We start from the raw sequence: 22,269 nt of genomic DNA on the forward strand, positions 1-22,269 counted from the left end.
TTGGTGCGTTAGCTGGGGGCACTGGTGCAGCTTGAATAGTGGGCGTTCTTGTCTGGTTCTCGATCTCAAGGGGACAGTTTTCACTGCATAGGTATTGACCAAGATGTCTGCAATTCGTTTGCTTTACAGAGCACAACCCTGGCTGGCTTTCTGTTCCCAGGGCCCTACCCACCCACCCCCTCCCTCCTCCTTTCCCCCAGATCCCCCCCATGAAGCTGTATTGAATTTTGTCAAATGTTTCCATTGTCTCTGTTGAGATGATCCACACTTTCTTGTTTTGTTAATGTGGTTAATTACACTGATTATTTTGAATAGTAAACAAACATTTCATTTCTCTGCTGAAATCTTACTGACTGAAATGGAATATTCTTTCTATATGTTGTTGGATTTCGATTGCTAATATTTTATCATTTCTGCTTTTGTGTTAAAGTTTGACACTTCTGTATTTTTCTTGTAATTATCTTGTCAATTTTTGGTATCACCGTGATACTGTCTCATAAAAAAAGGTGAGCAGTGCTTCCTCCTTTTGTATTCTTGTTGATTTTGTGTAAGATTGGAATTATCTCTTAGTTGAAAGTCTAAATAGATGTTCCTGTGAAGTAAGTCATCTGTGTCTAGGTTTCTCTGTGGGAGGTTTCTTTCTTTGTTCTTTAAAAAATGTATTTTTTAATGTTTATTTATTTTTGAGAGAGAGAGACAGAGAGAGAGAGAGACAGAGGGCAAGCAGGGCAGGGACACAGAGAGAGAGGGAGACACAGGATCTAAACCAGGCTCCAGGCTCTGAGCTGTCAGCACAGAGCCCGATGCAGGGCTCAAACTCACCAATCACGAGATCATGACCTGAACTGAAGTCGGGCGCTTAACTGACTGAGCCACCCAGGCGCCCCTATTTTTAATTTTTTTTAATGTTATGTATTTTTGAGAGAGAGACAGCGCGAGCAAGGCAGGGGCAGTGAGAGAGGGAGACACAAAATCGGAAGCAGGCTCCAGGCTCTGAGCTGTCAGTACAGAACCCAACGCTGGGCTTGAACCCACAAACTACAAGATCATGACCTGAGCTGAAGCTGGACGCTCAGCTGATCAAGCCACCCAGGTGCCCCTCTTTTTTCTTGTAAGTTACAGATTATCTTTCTTTAGAAACTGTTGGGCTATTTGGGTCTTCTATTTCTTCTAATGTCACTTTTGGCAAGTTGTATTTTTTTTTAGCCATTTTTCTATGTTATCAATACAGTTGACCTTCGAATAGCACGACAACCCTGTGCAGTTGGAAGTCACATGTAACTTCTGACTCCCCAAAACTTACCTGCTAATAGCCTACTGTCCACCAGAAGCCTTACTGATAACATAAATAGTTGATTAACACATTTTAAGGAGAAAGTACATTACGGCACTGTCCTGTATTTATCGAAGACAATCTATTCATAAGTGGACCCATGCAGTTCAAACCAGTATTGTTCAAGATTTGCTATTTGCATCACGATTCTTATAAGATTCTCCTGTTTCTCATTTTAGTTCCTGCAGGACCTAGTAACAGGGTTCCTTTACCTTGTCACTGTTGACATGTCAGGCCAACGAACCCTGCCTGGGTGTCGAGGTGCTGCCCTGTGTGTTAGGGGTCATGTGGCAGTGGTGCATCTGGAATCGACCGCCAGATGGAAGCCATGTTCCCTCTTGCCAGATGTGACCATCAGAATCTTTTTTCACATCATTTTTCACAAGAGATCTTTCCATTTTAGTCTTTTGAAAGAAACAACTTTTGGTCCTGTTAATCCCAACTATTTATATCTCTTCTATTTTATTAACTTTTGCTCTTTGTTATTTCTTTGCTTTCTTTGGGTTTTATTTGCTGTTCTTTTCCAAACCCCGGAAACAGAGCCCTACTGTGTGCACCTGAGGCCATGTTCCTGTCAGCACGACTTTACCTTGCCGAGCTCTCCACCGTGAGAGGAGTCCCGGTGCCCTAGTTCCCCCTTACCTTGCACTTGTGTTTTCTGAAGAAGTCAAGTTTGACCGTCAAATATTGACGTTCCAAGTGTATTTGGTCAAAAACAAAATCCCCGTTGTATGAATCAGAGGGAGAGAGGAACAGCCTAAGAGGAGCAGCCGTGTGTCTGGAAAATCAGGCTGCTTGAAGTGAACGCATGGCTAAGTTAATTATTAAAAGGGGTATTAGAAGGTCTAGTCTGATATTCACTCAAAGAACAATTTCTCCAAATAGGTATCTTGGAATTGTAATGGCAGATTTACATGTGAGTAGGTATTCACCAGCCATCCGTCTGTCAGTCCGTCCGTCCGTCCGTCCATCCATCCATCCATCCCTCCATCCCACCCATCCACCCCTCCAGTCTCTACCGTTGTTGAACTCGTCATTGTTTTAGGGTCATGCACACAAAAATTAACAAGATTTTGTGCCTTATTAGCAGCTCTCGATCTTAGGGCAGAGTCAGAAAAGCATTAGTCCAGCAGTCTTAGGATGTCTGTGTTGGCAGGGAGCCTTCTGGATCAGCACTCTCATCTGCCACAGGAGACTGCTTCTGGGGTGAGGTGGTAACTTTGTGAGAGGAGCCAGCCTTGGTTCTGGGTTGGGTGCTCTGAGGGAAGCCTGATGCCACCCAGTTTTCCCTTCTCCTGAGTGTATTTGCTTAGCAAAAGAATTTATAAAAAGCAATTCTAATTTTCTCCTTATTCAAAACTGTTAAAAAAAGAAAAATCCCCCACACAAAGTCAAACCTCTCCAGAAGTAAATTCCAGAATTCATTCTTGGATTTGTTTCTCTCTCGCCTCAAGAGTGAAGGAGGCTTCCCAGGAACCCCACCACACTCGCTTGCTTTCTGTTGCCTTTGGTGAACTTTTCTTGACTCTGGCTCTCTGGAAATCTGTTCCAAACTCTAAAAGGCAGCTGGGACGCACTGGAGCCTCTCAGCATGGAACTACAAAGTGAAGGCATTGCCTGCAAAGCAGATGCTGTTTGCATTCAAATAAAAGACAAACATAATATTTGCATTAATAAAGAGCCTTTGCAAAAGTATTTGCATAAAGTGGTTTATCCTTTTCCAAGAGCTGGTTACTTTTAACTAATTTCTGAGTGTAGCAGAGGATAAGCAATCTTTTGCTGATTATTTTTCACAAAGAGTCGCTTTTGCACAAGCGTAGCTGATTTCACAGAAGGGCTCTCCACATGCAAATGTGGCATCAGGTGGAACACTGCACTGATTGCTGTCAGTCACATTCTTGGTAGATTTTTGTGTTTAAAAGTGGGATTGATGAGCTCTTCCCCTGTTCTCGGTAGTACTAAACTTCGCTTCTGCAAAGAATTTTGCAGAGTTACTGAAACTGGGCCATATTTCAGTGCTCGCCTCCTTTTTATAATGAAAAGGAGCCAGACGGTTGGGTGAGTGCTTTGGTACGTACGGAGTGCAGTGGAAAAGACAGATAAGTTTAATTCTTACTTAAGTAATGAGGACTGTGTACGAGGAAAGGTAAAGAAACCAGAGCACAGGAAAACTGAGGGTCCACCAAGGGGAAGGAGAGCCCAGAAAGAACATGTCCTAAGTCCCGCGTGGTTATTCAAACACAAACTACCAATTTGCCCCTGAAATCTCCCAGTTGTCGAGGTGAAGAGAGCACCTTGTTTGTTTTTAGGATTTACACTGTTCTTAAGAGGAAGCCGACCGGGTGTTTTTGACAGCGACTTAGAATCACACACGGATGCACACACACCTGAAACACAAGTTTGAGGAAACGGCATCATACGTAATGAAAGTCGTCTCTGTAACACGGAACTTTGCATCAGCCTTGCATCCCGTGTTTGTCTGTGCATGTGTGTGTTGACCTGTGGCTTACCTCACAGCCGCTCCCTGCGGCTTACTCTTTCCTTCTGGAAGTGAGTTTCTCCTTTCTGAAATGATACTCTAGCTGTTCATTCAGCAGTGGTTTCTGATTGGTAAACACTCTCACACTTTGTCAGAACATTGTCTCTTTCCCCTTCTTCCTTGAGTGCTAGTTTAGCTGGGCATAAAATTGTAGGTGACACCGATTTCACCCTTTCACGTCTTTGCTTTGAAGACGTTTTAGTGTCTTCTGGTATTTTGTGTTGCCGTCAGCTAGTTAACTCTGGGTGTAATAATTGCTTCTTCCTGGCTGATCTGTCTTCTCTGTCTTGGGGCTTTCTGGCCATGTTTGATGGGTGTTCTGACATTTTGTTACAGTGTGTCTGGGTATGGATTTGTACTTACTTATCCTGCTCTGGGTTACCAAGCTTTTTAAATATAAGGACTCCTGTGTCTTTGGGGTTTGGGAATAGTCTCCTTCGTTACCTATTTGAATATTCCCTCTTCTGCATTTGCTCTATACTTCAAGAATTCGTGCCAGACCTAGACTGGACCGCTTCATTCTTTCATCCACACCTGTCTTTTCTCCTTTGCGTGCTGCATTCAGGCTGCTTAGGGAGGTCTCGCATCCTGGTTCATTATTCCTGTCTTTTGCTAAATCTAATCTGCTCCTTTCAATTCTAGAAAATTATTTTTATTCTCTTAAAACAACTTTCTATTTTTCCAGGGTTTCCTTCTTTCATTATATTCTTTCCCTCCTTTAATGCCTTACTTTAAAAAAATGCATGTTTTGTAGTCTTTTCCACATTTTCTTAATATTTGTAGATGTTTTAAAGTCATTTCTCTGTTGGGTTGGCTATTTCTGCTGTAGTGGGTGATTCCCATGCATCAGTTGTGATTTTCAGTTTTCTTTCTATTTTTAATGTTTATTTATTTTTGGGTGAGACAGCATGAGGTGGAGAGAGAGGGGGGGACAGAGGGTCCGAAGTGGTCTCCACCTTGATAGCAGAGAGCTCGATGTGGGGCTCAAACCCACAAACTGTGAGATCATGACCCGATTGAGCCGCCCAAGCACCCCGTGATTTTCAGTTTTCAGTGTAGACTCCTTTTATTTAGGAGGGTTTTCCTCTCCTTCCCTGCCTCCCTCCCCCTCCTTTCCTTCTTCAGGTATCTCATGAGAGTCATTTTTCCTTGCTTTCCTGGGGTTCCAGGCTTTCACAATTCTGGACTCGTTTTTGACCCTAATTTCGAGGACCAAGGATTCTAGAGCTGCCTAAGTGACGTGACTTCGGAGGTCACACCCACATGGGTTTGAAGTGCTTGCAGGAGACTGGCCCCAGCTCTCGTCCTCCGTCACCCTGGCCTGGTGGGCAGGGTTTTCCGGCCCCAGTTTCATAGTCCTTCCAGAGTTCTGGCTTCTGCAGGGTCCCAGTTCAGCTCTCCGTCTGGGACAAGCTCGTGACCATGTCCCCCACCTCCTCTGGGCCAGTTCTGCTGACTCTTCGGCCACAGGGACGGGCAGCCGGATCTTGGCGTACTTGCCAGAATACCCTTATTTTGTTTTTCCTTCCTTGTCAGTGGGGCTTCTCTTTCTTTTCAGCTCCAGTGTGTATGTGGAATTGGGGTGGTATCGTATTCAATCGCATAGCCACCATTTCTGTATTCTTGTCGTGGGAGGTCAGGGGTCGTTAGTAGAGAGGGATTCGGGGACCTAAATTTCTGATTAGCTTTGCATATCGCTCGCTGTATTTTGGACCCTGGTGGGATCTGTGTCTTCCACACTGTGAGCCCGGGTTACGCCACAGGTGGCCTTGTTCATTCAGAAAAGCGACCAAGCAGCACAGATTCAACCACTGTTGTTTTCTGGTTCCTCTTTTTTTATTATAGTCAGGTTAAAGGCTTGCCCCTTTTTCTTATTGTGTGTGGATATTTCCGTGCTGGATCGGTCCTAACCAAGTCCCCACCTAAGGGTGCTCGTGGTACGTGTGTGTGTATGTATTCCCGTCCCCCACTCCACAGGGGCACTCATTTTAATTAGATTGCCTTCATGCCCGCCCAGTTGGACAGAATCTGTCTCTACAGGTGTAAAAACCAAAGAAACTGGTTAGAGAGTAAGAAAGGCTGCTTTTGTGTTTCATTTTGGTATAATTTCTGTTGCCTTGGTCCCTTGAATCTGTGCATTGTCACAAGCGAATACAGTGGCATGTGATTTTTCATCTCGGTCGAAGGTTGAACAATATGAAATAAGCCTATTCCCAGAACCACAATATCTTATAAAGTGAAGATACCCTTCAACTCAACATAATCTATAAAGCAGGTGCACTCCTGGGATGGGAGCGCACCCGGCTCCTGCCATGCTTACGTGGCTCTGGGTGCGCCCGACGGGACGCGCTCTGACCAGTGCCGGGTGCTGACGGGTGGAGCCTCCGGCCGCCTGGGCCACTGGGCTTCTCATCGTGAGACCACGGCCAAGCTGAGCTCGAACTGTTGGTCTGCCTGTAGAGAACAAGAGTGGATGGTCGGAGTCTCCATAATGAGCGTGTGCACACACACGCTCTTTTCTTTCTTTCTTTTTTTTTAATGTTTATTTATTTGAGTGGGAGAGAGAGAATCCCAAGCAGGCTCCACGCTGACGGCACAGAGCCCGACACGGGGCTCGATCTCAGCAACCGTGAGGTCACGACCTGAGCCCAAATCCGGACACTCAGCCGACTGAGCCTCCCGGGCACCCCTCTACTTTTTTTCCCCTTAATTCAGACATTACCTGATTATAAAACAGAAGATGAGCGATTATAGTCTAAAAATGCGGATATAATTTCTGTTCTTAGGACAACGAAGCTTTCAAAGTTTGGGAAATCTGTTTTTAAAAAAGCCACATGTAACACACTGGCCATTTAGCAAGACTGTGCGGCTCTGCACTCTGGCATTGCGGTGGTGTTCGTGCCCTGGAGGCAAACGGAAGGGTGGTGGGCACAGACCTGTTGGCCCCTCTTGAGAGGGACTTCTGCAGGACATTGGAGCTCTCGAAGGCAAAAGCTTCCCTATTGCCCTGCTCTCTCGCTCCTGCCTTTTGATGGGCGAAGTAACAACCTTCTGATGACAGTGAAGGTCGGAGCTTAGGTTCCCCGTCGCGCACGATGCTGCCGCTGTTTGTGAGCAGGTCCCGTGAACAGGGTGTCGGGGGGCTGGCATCCTCTCGGTCCTGCGCGGTGAAGAGTGTCACTGGACCCATTTTACAGATGTGAACAGTGGCGGGGGGAGGCCCACACTGGTCAGGTCGTTTGTGTGGTCGGGGGCCCTTAGCAGAGGAGCCAGGCATCGGTTCCAGGCACCCAGGCTTCGCGCTCACGGCCAGAACCTGGGTGCCACGCGCCGCAGGCGCCCAGCTCCTCAGTCGTGCAGAAACCGCAGGCCGCAAAAAGTGTAGAAAGGACAGAAATTCGTGCCCTGTCACTGACGTTAGCATAGTCAACATCTAACAGCCACTGCTGCTCCCGCGAGGGGCTCTATTTTTAGAAGATTAAAATAGAACCCAATACAGTGCAATCACTGTATTTTTAGAAACGAAAGTTAGTGTTGTACGAAAACAGTTATAAAAAGAATAATGATAAGGTTTAGTTAGCCTTGATCGGGGGGAGGTTGTGATTTGTAGAGTGTATCCATATTGTGCAGAACGAAAACGTGATACTGATTTCCGCAGACCGTAGACCAGCTTTTCCGAAGGCCCGGTGGGGGGGGGGGGGGGCGGGGGGAGGGGCTAGCCTTGCTGGAAGGGGAGGTGTGTCGTGGTGTTCTTGAACTGAATGATGATGACGGGGTTATCTTGAACGCAGGCACAGAGCGGGAAGGACCCGGGGCCGGTGCAGCGGCTACACTCGGGGAGGACGGAGCCGGAGCGGTGTCGGGGGTTAAGGGGTGGCCCCAGCTGCACGCAGAGCTGCCGTAGAGCCCCAGGGGGGCTGGTAGGTCCACACGCCAGCCCACATGCCGGCAGCCTGGCACTTGGGTGCTGTGATCTGTGTGTCCCCCTGTTCTAAAATTATGTTTTAGACATTTTAGAAGATCACACTTTCTACAACGGCATGTTCTCTATTATTAGATAGTACCAAAATGGGAGAAAGTAAACTTATTTTTTTAAACGTTCATTTATTTTTGAGAGAGAGAGAGAGAGAGAGAGGCAGAGGGAGAGAGAGGATCCCAAGCAGGCTCCGCACTGTCAGCACAGAGCCTGGCGTGGGGCTCGACCTCACCAGCCATGAGATCTGTGTCACCTGAGCTGAGATCAGACAGTTGGACGCTTAGCTGACTGAGCCACCCAGGTGCCCCGAAAATAAAACTTACTGTAATGGTTTAAAGCTTATGACAGAGAAACCACTCCTGCTGAAAGGCCGTCTTTCCCTTATCCCATCACCCCCCCAACCCCCCAGACCCCTAGTCCCTCAGCCCCACAGGCCCCCTGCCCAGCACCCCCCCAACCCCTGGCCCCCTAGCCCCTCAGCCCTGCAGCCCTGTAGCCCCACGGGCCCTCAGCCCTGCAGCCCCACAGGCCCTGGGCCCCCAGCCCTGCGGCCCACCGCCCCTGGCCCCCGCTCACAGTGGGGCCCTCAGCCCCGGCATGCTGGCTCACTGCTGGCACTCTGAGTGGGCTCCAGGCTCTGGAAAGACCAGGCGCCCGTGAGGAGGCCCTTTGCAGACTCGATGGCTAAGTTGAGGCAGGGCTTGAGATGAAAGGCGGGTCACACGGTGGGCTTTGGAGGTGGGAGTGCCACCCGGGCAGAGGAAGGCCTTTCCAAGCGCCAGATCCTGGCAGAATGCACGAGACAGTCCTCTCTTGTCCTCCGTGTGCCATAGCCTCCAGGCTATGGCAAATGGCCCTTCCTGTTCGGGTTGCCAGCAGGTGAGTGGAGCACAGCAGCGTCCAGGGGGGAAGGGTTGGCCGGAGAGCCGAGTGGAATGTGTCACGGCACATAGCGAGGGACTCCTGGGTGCTTCCACGCCCGTGGCCTGCAGTTTGGAGCAGTGTTTTGATTCTGCACCCACTGCTCCAGCCCCAGGGTGAGCTTGAAGGGAGGCTCGAGCCCGCGGCAGCCAGCAGGCAGCTCCGGGGTGAGGACAGGTAGGCAAGTGCGTGGAGCTGCCCTCGCTGTCCTCGCTGGGTCTGGGTCTCAGCGACGTGAGTCTCTTGTCACACTGGCACAGCCTGCGATCCGTCGTCACCCCTGCCGGTTCCAGCCGGGGGGGTCTGGGTTCTCCGGGTGCGTCTGCAGGGTTGGAGACCTGGGTGTCTCACGTGCCCGCTCCCCGCGAGGGCTGACTCCCACGCCTCCTGCGGGGCTGGTCTCCGGGTGCCATGTTGCCGGCGCGCCTGGCTCCTGACGGTGCTTGTCAGAGAAATTAGTGAAATTAAACCAGGCTGTTGTGTGTAACCAGAGGCCGTCTGTGCATCGCAACGGGAAACACGCAGCCACTGGGAAATGCGACAGGTGCCGTCACCGCGTTGCATGCATGAGAGATGCACCCTCATCTGCCGCGCGGTCCCGGCCGCGTCCCGCAGACGGGGCCGCGTTCCGAAACGAGGACCTTGCGCTCGGATGTGGTCCCAGCGAGGACAGACGCCGCTGTTGGGGAGACACCTGAAAACCAGAGGAAGCGGCCCGCCTGGGACGAGGACACCTGTCTTCCCCGCCGAAGTGTACTTTACGCGCTCTTTCCCGGCGCGAGACGGCAGAGATTTCTGCGCGGGGCGCGTGTCACTTCGTAGTCGGTTCCCTCGGTAAGAGATGTGCGCGTGGTCCGGAAGCCTCGAGCCCCTCCCGAGAAGCTGGGTGCCGGTGGGTGGCGGGAGTTGGGTGGGCAGCAGCCGTAGGGCTTATAAACTGGCAGCTTGGGCACCACGTGCCATGCTGAAGTACGTAGTAGGTCACATTCTGATCCGTGGGCACGATTCCCGAACGCGTGGTGCCCCGCCCCAGAAAGTCCTAAAGTAACGATCAGAGGTGGCTTGGGAGTTCTGTTTGCTCTTTGAAATGACCAGTATTTCGCTTAGAATCAGGCTCAGGGCAGCCTGTGCCCCGGGGTCTTCTGTCCCAGCCCGCACGAAAGCACCCACCCGCCAGCCTTTCCCCTGTCATTTCTTTTTTTTTTTTTTTTTTTTTTTTTTTTTTTATAACGTTTATTTATTTTTGAGACAGAGAGAGACAGAGCATGAACGGGGGAGGGTCAGAGAGAGGGAAACACAGAATCTGAAACAGGCTCCAGGCTCCGAGCTGTCAGCACAGAGCCCGACGCGGGGCTTGAACTCACAGACTGTGAGATCATGACCTGAGCCGAAGTCGGCCGTTTAACCGACTGAGCCACCCAGGCGCCCCTCCCCTGTCATTTCTGAGTGCTTTGCCTTGTGACCCCCACGTCTAGGCCACTGAAAGTCCCGGGGGATTAGCCCGCAGCACATATCCCAAGTCAGCGCACGTTTCCTGCTCTATGCCGACCATCCTGTCCAGCCCTGGACCTCAGAAACGGCCCCCGGGCTCCTCTTCCCACCCCCCATTCCCCTTCTTCAGGGCCCCTGGTGTTGGTCACTCTTCTCCATGGCAGCGAAAAGGAGCCTTTGGACCAAAAGTGAGAACTTCAGTCTCGAGGCGACCTTCAGGAGCTGTGGCCTGGCGCCTCCCTGGCCTCGCCCGTGTCTTCCCACTTTGCTCCTGCTGCACGGAGCCCAGCCAGCTGTTCCGCCTCAGGGCCTTTGCACTTGCTGTTCCCGTGCCTCAGATGACATGGTTGACATGGCTCCCTTCCTGCGTGTCCCCCGGGTGTCACCACATCACGAGGGCCCTCTTTGATCACTTTATCTAAAGGAGTCACCCCCAGTCACATTCTTCCCCTGTGAATTTTGTTTCCCGCACATGGTACCCCACGATCTGTTTCTGTGGTCGCTTTCTCTTCACCAGCAGAAGGTTGGGGTACGGGGATTCGACACAGTTCAAGGCTGTATCCCCAGAGTCAGGACAGCTGCTCCATAAGCAGTTGGGTGAAACTTACTGAACATGCGAGTGTGTGATGTGGTGGGGCCTGTGTCTTGAAGGGGTGAGTGTGGAGAGGTAGGGCCGCAGACTGGGCTTCCCACCGTGTGGCCCCCGTCCTCTTTCTCTCTCTCTCTCTCTCTCTCTCTCTCTCTCTCTCTCTCTCTCTCCTGGTTCCTTCATCTTTACAGCGGGGACAGCATAGTGTTTATGCCTGTTTCCCTGCCGAGGACTGAACAGGTTACTGGGGTTGCAGCCCGCCGCCCGGCGCCTGACCTGTAGCGAGCGCCTGGGACGAGGAGCCGTGGTTTCTGATCGGGGTGCAGATGACACTCTTGTGTCGAGTGGCTCCGGCAAGGTCCAGGCGACAACAGTGGTTTAGAGAAACGAAGTAAACTGGAAGAATTGAAGCAGGCACAGCCCTAAACAGCCAGGGGGAGGCCTTCCCGCGGGGCCGCTGTGGCGTGCTTCCCGCGAGCATCTGCTGGATGTGGCTGCTCTGGCCGCGTGTCCCTCGGGCAGGTGCGCTGGGGGTCGGCCCTGGCGGCCTGCAGTCCCTCCAGGGCCTGGCGTGCTGAGCACCGCTGGAGGCTGCTGCTCAGTTCCCTCTGCAATGTCACGTTAGAGGAAGAAAGGCAGAGGACCCTTTCTCCGTACGAAGAACACGGGAGGCGTTTAGAAGCCGGCGTGGCTGGGGAAAGCGTGAGCGGGGAGCCCGTGGCTGGGTCTCCTGGGGCGTGTGCCTCCTTAGATGCAGTCCAGCCACACGGTTAACATGCCTGCGTGGACGTTCTCCAAGTGGCCATTTTCGGACTATTGTTATGGGTTTGTGAGTCATTTCTCTCGAGCTGCTCATCAACGTGTACCTATTTTCTGGCTTCCTGTCACGTAACCACAAACACCTTTCGGCTCATTTTTAGTGCCTGGCAGTATGGGGAGTGCTCTGGGGGCCTGGCTTCTCCATCCAGCGGCTTTAGTTGCCGACTCACGTTTTCAGGAGACGCTTTGGCCGCAATCGGGTGCCTCGACTTGGGCCAGAGCCTACGTCCCGGGCGCAGACGGGGCTGCGCGTTAGCGTCACGCAAGGGCACGGGCGGTGCCCTGTTCTTCGCACGAGTCATTTGGTTTCCTTTTTGTATCCACGCACACGTGAGGCAACTGAGGCTGAGTTTAAGCAGCATGACTGCCGATGAGGCCGCACGGGGGCGTAGACGCCACCAGGCCTGTCTGCCTCTGAATCCCCCAGGGCCACACATGGCCTCCCTGTTCAGAAAATAGGACGCCCGGGGCGCCTGGGTGGCGCAGTCGGTTAAGCGTCCGACTTCAGCCAGGTCACGATCTCGCGGTCCGTGAGTTCGAGCCCCGCGTCGGGCTCTGGGCTGATGGCTCGGAGCCTGGAGCCTGCTTCCGATTCTGTGTCTCCCTCTCTCTCTGCCCCTCCCCCATTCATGCTCTGTCTCTCTCTGTCCCAAAAATAAATAAAAAAAACGTTGAAAAAAAAAATTAAAAAAAAAAAAGAAAATAGGACGCCTGCAGAAAAACAGCAGCGCTGGGGCACCAGGAAAGGCTGGCCTTCGGGTTTCCATGCACATGCAGGGGGAGAAAGTGTGCTGTCCACAGGCCGCCTCCCCGTCGTTGCCAACGGCCACGTTGCTCTGTGTCCTTACTGATTGAATTAGTAAGGGGCCCTATCTAGAAAACTCCCCCGTCAGTCACCGGGATGCTTGCGGTTTGGCCGTGTCCCTTTGCAGGTTCCCCAGGACCGGTGTCTGTCATTCCTTACGCGGGCTCCGGGGAGGCGGCACGTCGTACATCTGAGGCTACTTCCCCCCCCCACCCCCCGCCCCCGCCTCCAGTGGTCTTCAGACAGCTTTGGGGTGACTCACCAATTACGTCCCCCCCGCCAGGGCAGATGGACAGCCTCATAGGAGCCAAGCTGGAGCTGTTTTCAAAGGCAGGCGAGGACATTTTCTCCTGATCTTCTAAATCACTTATTGCCACTCGAGCAGGGCCGGGCTGTCCGGAGGGTGGGGTGGCCTCCTCGTGGGGGGTGGGGGGGGGACAGTGAGGACAGCTTCCCCGGAGGCCCGGCCCAGAGACTTGCTGGGAAGGTCCCTCCAGGACGCATGGCCCCCGACCCGGGGGGAACACACGAGCCTTTCCTGGTCTTCCAGACTGCGGCGGCCTGTCCCCTGCCTCCCCGACGTGGGGACTGCCTCACACCTGCCCCCTGGCACACCTGCCCTCCTGCACTCACACCCTCGTCCTGCTCTGTCCTTTGCTCGCTCGCTGTTATCCAGCTCAGTGCCTGAGCCGGGACTCGTGGGTGCGCGACAGACCCACTCTGCCCTTGGCCCCCCCCCGGGAGGGGCACAGACTCACCGTCTCCACTCTCTTTCTTCCCCCGCGTGTGTGCCCGCCACGTGCTCCTCCCTGTCACCGGGTCCGTGGACCCTCCCTCAAGCAGGCGTGGCGAGCCAGAGAACTTTCCGGAGAAAAGTCCTGAGGAGCAGGCCTCGACCCTTCCCCGCATGGCTCTTCTCTTCGGCTTCTCTGCAAGCGGTCCGCGTGCCTGGGCCGAAGCAGCGTGGACGTTTGGGCCTGCTGGCCCTGATCAAGCCCCAGGTGTCGGGGGGCTCGCCTTGCTGGGGGTGTGGAGAAGCAGAGCGTGTCTCCCGGGGAGGCCACGGCCCGTGCCACCCGGACCCCACTCGTGGAGCAGGCGCGGGCCCTCGGCCCTGGGGGCCGAGTTCGGCGCCCTGTTTGTCCCCACGTCTCGGATGCCCACGGCCCGTTTGCTGACTTACACGCAAGTTTGCTCTCGTCTGCGCAGCCGGGGCTTGGGAATAACTGAAGGTTGGGCTCGTCAGGGAGAGAGAGCTGCTTAGGCGATGACCTGGTGGGAGTTCAGCAGCAGCAGGTGCCGTTCAACAGAAAGGGGGGGCTCATGTTTATTCTTGGCATCTCTTGAAAATACCATGAAAAATTTCAAGCGCGGATGAAAAAGGAGAGACATTAACACATAGAGGGGGCCCCCGTGCCCGACTCCAACCTCAGAACCCTGTGCTTTTGGGCCGTACACACTTGATCGGTCCCTGGCCCAGCCTCTGTTTCCTGGGGAACGTAAAACAAATCCCAGATGCCACCACATTTTCCCGTAAATGCCACAGCGTGTGTTTCTAACAGATAGAAGCCCATCAACACACTCAACAAAATGAATAATTCCTAAGTATCATCTCCTACCCAGGCGATGCTCGGTTTTGGCCGGTGGTCTTAGAAAATGTCTCCTTAGTCATTTGCTCAGACCCAGGCGCAGATGTCGGGACTGACGGACAGGTCTGGAAGGGCCCCTGTAGCGGCTCGGCGCCTGGGAGGAGCTGGGTCACTGTCCTGGGCCGCTTCCCACCCCGCACTTGACGGGGCTTAGCCCCTTGGTGTCCTTTGGACTCATGTTTCCCACAAACACGTAGCTAGAGCTAGTTCTGACTTTTAGGTGGAGGAGAGGAGTATTTCCTAGATGAGCCTGGACGTCTTACGAGTCTCTAAGGGGAAAGACCGTGTGTTCCTTCGTCACGTTCTCCAGACAGCAACGTTGGACATGCCTCAGGAATTCACGGCATTTAACGCATTAAAGTTTAATTCACATTAACGGGCGGATACAAGCTTTATTGCAGAACTGGGGTCGTTTTCGGTAACTTGCGCGGGGAGGAAAAGAAACACTGCGGCACCTGCTGCTGGAGGCGGAACTCGCCAGGGAGTGCCCGCTGGCTCGCCATCCGAGGGGTGGGCCGTCCAGGGGGTGCTGGCCTCCCCGGGCTCGGGCACCACCGGGGGCGGGCTGTGCCAGGGCGGGCGGTGCCCAGAGGGCAGGAAGGCGGAGGGGAGGCCAAGTCCTTTTGGGGAGTGGGTTCGGGTCATGGGGGGCCTGGGGGGATTTGAGTATTTTGCCCACCTGATGAATCACTTCCGTGTCTCTGAGCGGGGACATTTCAGCATAGCGAGCCCCCTTTTAGAATTTCATTGAACGGGGGGGGGTCCGACTTCCAGGTCACTAATCGTGCAACTCTCTCAGGTTAGGGGCGGGGACTTGCTGGCCTCCCGCTGACGTTGGCACTGAGCCCAGGCCCCAGTGACCCGACACTGACGCTCACGTGTTCCTACCGCGCCCCCCGGAAGATGGGGGCGGGGTTCAGGGGGGCGAGCCCCTCCGGTGGCGCTTCCGTGCAGGCACCTGCTGCGTGCCGTAGGCCAGAAGCCGTGCTGCTCGCGGCCTGGCCTTCCATCCTCACGCAGGCCAGAGACCAGCCGTCCGTCACCAGGCAGGAGAGCCTCCCAAGCTTCGGCCCTCCCTACGAAGCCTCGCCTGTGTCTTGAAAGCTTTTTTCTTGCGTCGGGCTTCGTACCGACACGCTCAGGAGCACACGTGTCCCTGCGGCAGGGATGCGACTTTTTGCGTTAAGTAGGTTTCTACGTGAACCCAGGGCTTCTCCTGTTCAACGTGAGACCCTGGGCACTCGTACGACTCGGTGCCCCCCAACCTGGGGATAAGCCGCCTTTACCCCCACGGCCCCAGTTTCTCCTCGAGCCGCACGCGCTTCCAGATTTGGAAGGGCAGGAAGGACCCAGATGCCTCCCTCTTGGGCTGCGGCCCTCGTTCGGAACGCAGCGTGTCACGGCCGCTCCGACTCCAGGCTGCCTGGCGGAATGGCCAGCGGGCACCCAGGAGCCAGTGCCCGCTCGCCCCCAGAACCTCCTGCTCGTCACAGCGCGTGTGGGGCCACGGCAGACCCGGCGGCAGAGTGCAAGCCAGGATCCGGCCAAGACTCAGACTGGAGCTCATTCGCTTTGTAGGGAGGAGCCCCTTCCTGTGCATACATTCTGGCATGTTCCCTCTTAGATTTGAGCTCACCCCGGATTAGATGACGGGGAGGGGGACGGGCGAGAGGGAAGGAATACCGTCATTGTTCCTGCTGGAAAATCTGCTGACTGCTCCCCAGGCCCAGGGTAGGCCCTGAGACACAGGATTCGTTCTCAGCACGTCTTCAGGGTGGCCTGAGAGAAGCGTAGACAGAGCAGCCCGGGGTCTCGCCTTGGGCGCGGGCGGCACGGGCTTGGAGCCAGGCCGGTGGCACTGAAGGCCGTCTCCAGCTCGCAGGGCGAGGTGGCTCAGGTGCGGTTCCGCCCAGCCCTGCCCTCCGCACCTCGCTGCCACCTTCTTCTTCGGGACCCGGGGGCCAGGCTGCCTCTGTGTCTGGTGTTTCCTCGCCGTGTCCCCGGGAGCGCGCTAATCCTGGGAAGTGGACACTACGGGCTGCCCACAGCATTTCAGCAGCATGGACTCCGCAGAGCGGCCTCGTTTCAGAGAGTGCTGTGTGGACAGGGACAAAAACAGCACCTTACAGTGGGGAGGCTGGCCTGGTGACCGAGGGGACCAGCCCCAGCGACCGGTCATGTTGCTGGTGTGTGATGTCACGTGACGAGGAGAGCATTGGACAAGTCCTAGTGGCGGGCCAGTCCCCAGAGTACCTGACTCCCCTCCACACTGTCCCCTCATCCCACGCGAGAGGTCAGAAGAAGCGTCCCAGCTCAGAGGGAGTCCTGTGGGATCCCGGGCTGCGGCTGGGACAGAGAGAGGGCAGCAGGGAGCACAGGAAACCTGAGCGGCCCCATCCCCGGGCTTCAGCTCAGGGGAGCTCGGGCCGCCATGCCCACGGGAGATGCTCCCCGCGGGGGAGGCGGCAATGTGACAGCTCCCCGTGCTGTGTGTAATTTTTCTGGAACTCCACAACTGTTCTAAAATAAAAAGCTTGTATAAAAAATAAAAATGGATGGGGAAATCGGCTGGGACGGAGAGTTGAATTATCACTGCTGTCGCATATCTCGGACTCTGTGACCGCGAGTCAGAAAGCAGCTGTGCCGCGGCCGCACCGGGCGCCGGGTGCGTGGTGGTGGGGGGGAGAGTGTGCTGCCCGCTCCCGTGGCTTCCCCGCCCGCACCAGACACCCCTGTGCCGAGCACAGTTCCGGGGGTGCACTTACCCCGATCTTTCACGTTCATGAGAGCATCCCGGCTGTCCCGTCCGCATCGCTGCCACGAGCCCGTGGGTCCAGGAGGTTGGGGCGCGCGCGGGGCAATCAGGGAGGAAGAAGGGGGAGGTCAGAAACGGGACGGGGGTCTTTCTCAGCGTTTCTGTTCGGACGCACCGTCCATCCCAGCCAAGGATAAGGCAAGAAAGAGAAGTAAAAGGGAAAACAGACTGTCACAGTCATGGGCAGCGCGATCCCGCACAGGGAAAATCCAGAATAACATCAGGGAGCGGATGACAGCGAATGTGAGCCTCGCAAGATGCCGGGACACAAGACCAGCGTGTGGCGAGCGATGGCGTTTCTGTGTCCCAGCACGCAGAAGCTGTCTAGAATGTTGTGCTCAAAATACCAAATACCTAGGCATAAACCCAAAGTGTTCTGATCACGCTGGGCTCAAAATTCTAAAACACCTTTGAGAGGAATGAGATGAAGTCACAGTCCCTGTTCACGGATGGGAGACGCAGTCCAGCCAGTTAGTTCGCTCCCTCCCTTTCTCCCCTCCCTGCCCCTCCCCTTCCCTCTCCTTTCCCCCCTCCCGCCTACTCTTTTCCCCTCCCCTCCCCTCCCCTCGTCTCTTTCTTTTCTTTTTGTCTTTCTGTCTTTTGGAACTTCACAAGCTGATTCTAGGATTTATGTGGTAAAGAACCCATGTCACCCAGGATCGTTCTGAAGAAGAAAGTAGGGATTCTTGCCTTGCTGGATATTAAGGATTATTGTAAAATGGCAGTATGATTATTGGCACAGGTATAAACACATCGGCCAGTGGGGCAGAGAATGGGCGGAGCTGGGGTGCCAGCCAGCAGCCGAAGTATGATGAGGCACTTGGCTTTCCATTGAAAACTCACACACACACACACACACACACCCCAGAGAACCCTCACCTTCCTCAGGACAAAAACCAAGAGCAGAGAGAGAGGAGAGACCCACGGGTGAAAGGCAAGGCCACGGGACCGGCAGGAGCCGGTTCCGGGGAGCGTCTCTGCCGCCTCCAGCTCCGGAGGACCGTCCTAAACCTGCCCCAGAAAGCATAAGCTTTGACAGGATCGACAGATGTGACCTTAAAGACAGACGGTCTCTGAGCTGATGTCTGCAGCAGGCAGCTGCCAGAGGATTCGCCGTCAGGGTTTGTACAGAATTCCCCTGAATCAGGAAAAAAGATGAAACCCGGTTGTTTAGAACAGAGCAGAGGACTTGAATGCAGAACAGCTCAGGGTCAGAGGCCCTCAGGGTGTAACCTTAATGAGACACATCTCATCCCCACCAAGGAGGACAGTAGTGTGCAGGGGGGACGGGGGTTCTCTCCTCTCCCCTGCCCTCCCCTTCTCTTCCTTCCCCTGCCCTCCTCTCTCTCCTCCTTTCCCCTCCCCTCCCCTTCTCTCCCCTCCCCTGCCCTCCTCTCCCCTCCTCTCCCCTCCTCTCCTTCCTCCTGTCCTCTCCCTTGCCCTCTTCTGTCTCCCCTTCCTCTCCGCTCCCCTCCCTTCCCTGCCCTTCCTCTTTTCTGCCCTCCCTGCCTGACTCCAGCCCTCACCCCTCCTCCCCATCTCTCATTAGGTAACCTGTGTGTGGATTTCTCGTGTACTGTGTTTATTGGTCCGAGAAACATAAGTTTTTGTGTGGACCCCTTTTAAGTCTATCAGGAAGGGGCTGAACCTTTTTATTCAGTGTCTGAGTTTGTTTTTCTGTTTGTTTTTTCTTGTTGTCCTGTAGATGATGTGGGACTTGTCACAGAAATTGCCTCAGCGTCCACACTGTGCAGGCGTGGGCCGGCCAGGCTCTTCGGGGTGAGGCGGTGGGGGGCCCCGCTGTCCCGGGGCCGCAGCTGCTCAGGCCTCCGCCGGGGTCTTACGGCCTGTGGCCGTGGCTGCGGCCGGTGGCCTGGGTCCTGCCCAGCGTGTGGCTCTGGTACCTGCCTGACCTTCCTCGTGGGTTCCCCGGGAGGCCCCGTGAGCTCAGGGGGAAGAAGGATACGAAAGCACATCTGGTCAGAGTTCACAACCCCCCTCACCATGCAGGCCCCGGGTCCACGGTCCCAGACCACAGAACAGGAGCGTCCTCGCCACACAGCCACGTTTCCCGGCACGCCCACTCGTCCAGACATGCCATCGACGTCTTGCTGGCGACTTGGGGGGACGTACCCCAGTCTGGCGTCCAGACATTTTGGGGATGGGCCGACTCAGCAAAGCCCTACCTGAACTTAGCACTCAGGGGCGATACTTGGGGATGCACTAAGGACCACACATCTTTGAACTCGCGCTCTGAATCGAGCGCGTGGAGATTGACGCCCCTTCTCCCTTGAGCGTGGACATAAGTGACGTGTTATTATGCACCGTTTGTGCGTTTGGCTTTGGCGTAATCAGACCTCTGGGGCTCGGGGCAGACATGAACGGCTCAGGACTGCACTCGAGAGGAGGTGTTCCCATAAGCGGGGGCGCTGGCCCGGCACGGCCACTAGCCGGTCCCAGAATCCGCAGTTTCCTCATCTGTCAACTGGCTTCTCGGTTTCTAAACTCTTTCTGGTTCTAGAGCCTTGGTTCAGATGGAAGTTGAAGGCAGACCTTGGGAGGTGACTCTGGGGGTCCGTTCCGGGGGACGGGATTGCAAGGTGGGGGCTTCCTGTGAACCTGGTTGAGAGCCCTGAGTGGGATGGTTTTCCAAGCACCGTGCTCCTGACCCTTGTCCCTGGGAAGCTACAGCTAGAGTAGGATTTTCAAAAGGGCCTTCTGGTGTCTCTGAAAGTATTTACAGTGGAATCCAAAGTTTTTAAAAATATATAGTATATGAATTTCTTATTGTTTTACGTAACGTGTGAGTAGGGGAGAAGGGCGGGGGGTGGAGAGAGAGAGAGGGGAGGGGAGGGAGAGGGAGAGAGAGGGAGAGGGAGGGAGAGAGGGAGAGGGAGAGAGATGGGGGAGGGAGAGAGAGGGAGAGAGAGGAAGAAGAGGGAGAGAGAGGGAGGGAGAGGCAGAGAGAGAGAAGCTCACATAGGCTCTGCACCCAGCACGGAGCCTGGCGCAGGGCTCGATCCTGCCGCTGTGAGATCACAACCTTAGCCAAAAGTCAAGATTTGGACGCTTACCCAACTGAGCCACCCGGGTGCCCCCAGAATTTTGTATTTTTGAAAGTGAAAAATTTTGTTCGTAAACAAAATAAATTTCACCTATGTATTTTCAGGAAGAAAGGTTCCAGAGTGCTTTTCCGTCACCGTCTCACGGTCTCTCTCAACATGGCAGCCAGGGAGCTCACGTGGCAGGGTGGCAGGCTTATGGCTCAGCACTCGGGCTGGCGAGGGGTCCCGGGCTTTGAGAAAAGGCCCTCGTGCAGGTGTTCGGTGTGACACGGGCTGTCGGTCCCCCCGCCTCGGGGAGCCACGCACCGTCTTAGCCCCGAATGCGCCTGGAGTCTTCTTGTAGCCACGCAGACACGCTGCCAAGTTGGGGAAGGGTTGCCAGTTGAGGGGAGGCGTCCCAGACGCCCCGTGGTGGCTTCTCCCCGTGGCCTGGGGGGGGGGGTCTCACGGTGGCTTGTTCCTGTGTGCGGCTGCCCCTTGAAGGCCTCACGCCCTTCCCTCAGTCGGGGGTGGGGGGTCTTCAGATCTCAGGAGCACACATCTGGAGCTCCTCCGAGGACTTCTGTCCTTGGACTTGGAACGTGTTCCGAGACACTCGCGGGTTGGCTGACGCAGAACGGGACGGCCGTGCGAGGCGTTATCCGCTGGAGGTAAAGAGCGAAGCGTTCGTACCGCGGCTGATCCGATGCCCTCCGTTTGGTCGTGATTGGAAAGTCTGCCTGAGGGAGCTCACGGCTGCTCTGTGAGACTAGCACTTTCTCCTCCAGGCAGTCGCGAGAGTGACGCCACGTCACGTCTGTCATGACGCGCCTGTCCCCGCAGCCCGCTGTGCACCACTTGTCAGGAGCTAATTTTAAACCCAAAGTGTGATTCCTGGAAGTTTTGCCAGAGTTTTCTGGCTCTTCTGCCCGGGAGGAGATGGGGAGTCTCAGGGAGCGCAAGAGCGGCGGCTCCAGGTTTAGGGTGGTGGCCGGAAGCCAGCTCCGTCTCCGCGCCCAGCCTGGGGAGCGAGAGACGGTTCCCGAATACGGGCCCAAGGTGGGTTCAAGAAAATGATTCCTTAAGCTGCGAGTAGCCGGCCAGGCATCTTTGCGAAAGCGTGTCTGGGCGTGTTGGTGACCTCGGGCGTCCCCCCGCAGCACGCCGCACAGCTGCTCTCGGCCGGGCCCCCCACCCCCGCCAGGGCCGCGTTTCTGCTGTCACCCCGGCCACCTGTCAGCATCTGGGAAGAGGGCGAGCGGTTCTCCCGTTTCCATCATCTCCGGGCTTCCGGTCTCTGCAGAAAAGCTGTGCTGATGAGCACAAGTAGGTAGAACGTGGCTGGAAACCGAAGTGAACCGGGACGGCCGAGCTGGGTAGATGTCCTCAGGCCAGAAGCTGTCGCCCGCCCTGTTGCAGTCGGGACTACTCTGGCGTCCTCCAAAGGGGCTCTCGGTTTCTGATGCGGCAAATAAAAATAACCTGCGATGGAATTAAAACTGTCCTCCTTTAAAAATGCGAAGGACGCTTGCCTTTCCATTGTCTGCGAGGAGCGTCCTCGCAGACTCTGAGTGCAAAGCATTTTCGTGGAAACGCGCGCAGTTTCTGAAACCAAATGCTTTCTCTGTCCTCCAGATGGACTTTCTGGCCGAGACCAGCCTGTGGAACTGCTAAACCCTGCCCGCGTGAACCACATGCCCAGCACGGGTAAGTCGGCACGCCCCGCCTGGTGGGCACGGGCTCATCCGGGGGGCGTTCGGAGGCTCCACCCACGGGGGGTGTGGGGGGGCAGGTGGGCCATCAGATCCGTGGACTCCTGTGTTCTTTTCCGGGGGTGAAATAGGCCACCCGTTGTGGAAGTGCATTGGGCGTTGCCTTGAGGTTATTTCAGTGGCAAAGGAGTGAATCTTTTCCGTCTTGAGCTCCGAAGGGCGTGTTCTTCCCAGAGGGGCCACCTGCTTCTCTTAGGCGTGACCCTGGCCCCCGTCCATAGGAGGGCCCCCGCGAAAGAGTTCTGAGCCCAGGCCAGGGCCCGAAGTCCCTGCCCGGCGTGGCCAGGCTGCTGGCCGCCACAGGACCACGGGCAAGTCCCGCCTCACCCACAGCCCGGGCTTCTCATTGCTTTAGCCGCTCAGTGACAAGGTCTCCCAGTCGTCTTGTCCTTTCATCAACTAAAGAACGTCAGCCGTGATCAGGAGTCCTTGATTCCACGTATGAGATTTCCAAATATTACGCCTTAAGCAGCGTTAAGCAGCGTTTTCCGAATCTAGATGGCCGTGGAAACATTT

The 22,269-nt window shown here is 55.0% G+C and overlaps 1 protein-coding gene and 1 long non-coding RNA gene across 8 annotated transcripts in view; one reads left to right on the forward strand and one right to left on the reverse strand.

The window, feature by feature from the left end:
* The window catches only part of HDAC4 (histone deacetylase 4), a 288,401-nt gene that overhangs the window by 121,292 nt on the left and 144,840 nt on the right, over positions 1 to 22,269 (forward strand). For 5 of the 7 annotated variants that reach the window (XM_058699324.1, XM_058699317.1, XM_058699300.1 and 2 more), the window contains one exon: positions 21,617 to 21,688. The exons of 1 other annotated variant lie outside the window; for it this stretch is intronic. In XM_058699324.1, coding sequence (XP_058555307.1) covers positions 21,617 to 21,688 — 72 coding nt within the window. Of the gene's footprint in view, positions 1 to 20,482; positions 21,041 to 21,616; positions 21,689 to 22,269 lie in introns of those variants that run through there. One more of the 7 variants, XM_058699340.1, reaches the window with a different exon arrangement.
* LOC131494767 (uncharacterized) lies at positions 14,495 to 17,405 on the reverse strand. The gene is made up of 2 exons (XR_009253589.1): positions 16,888 to 17,405; positions 14,495 to 16,217 (listed from the first exon to the last, which is right to left on the reverse strand). It is a non-coding gene; the product is annotated as an uncharacterized LOC131494767 (long non-coding RNA).

The sequence above is a fragment of the Neofelis nebulosa genome, chromosome 2, assembly GCF_028018385.1.
Source record: "Neofelis nebulosa isolate mNeoNeb1 chromosome 2, mNeoNeb1.pri, whole genome shotgun sequence".
In the NCBI taxonomy this organism is placed as follows: domain Eukaryota; kingdom Metazoa; phylum Chordata; class Mammalia; order Carnivora; family Felidae; genus Neofelis; species Neofelis nebulosa.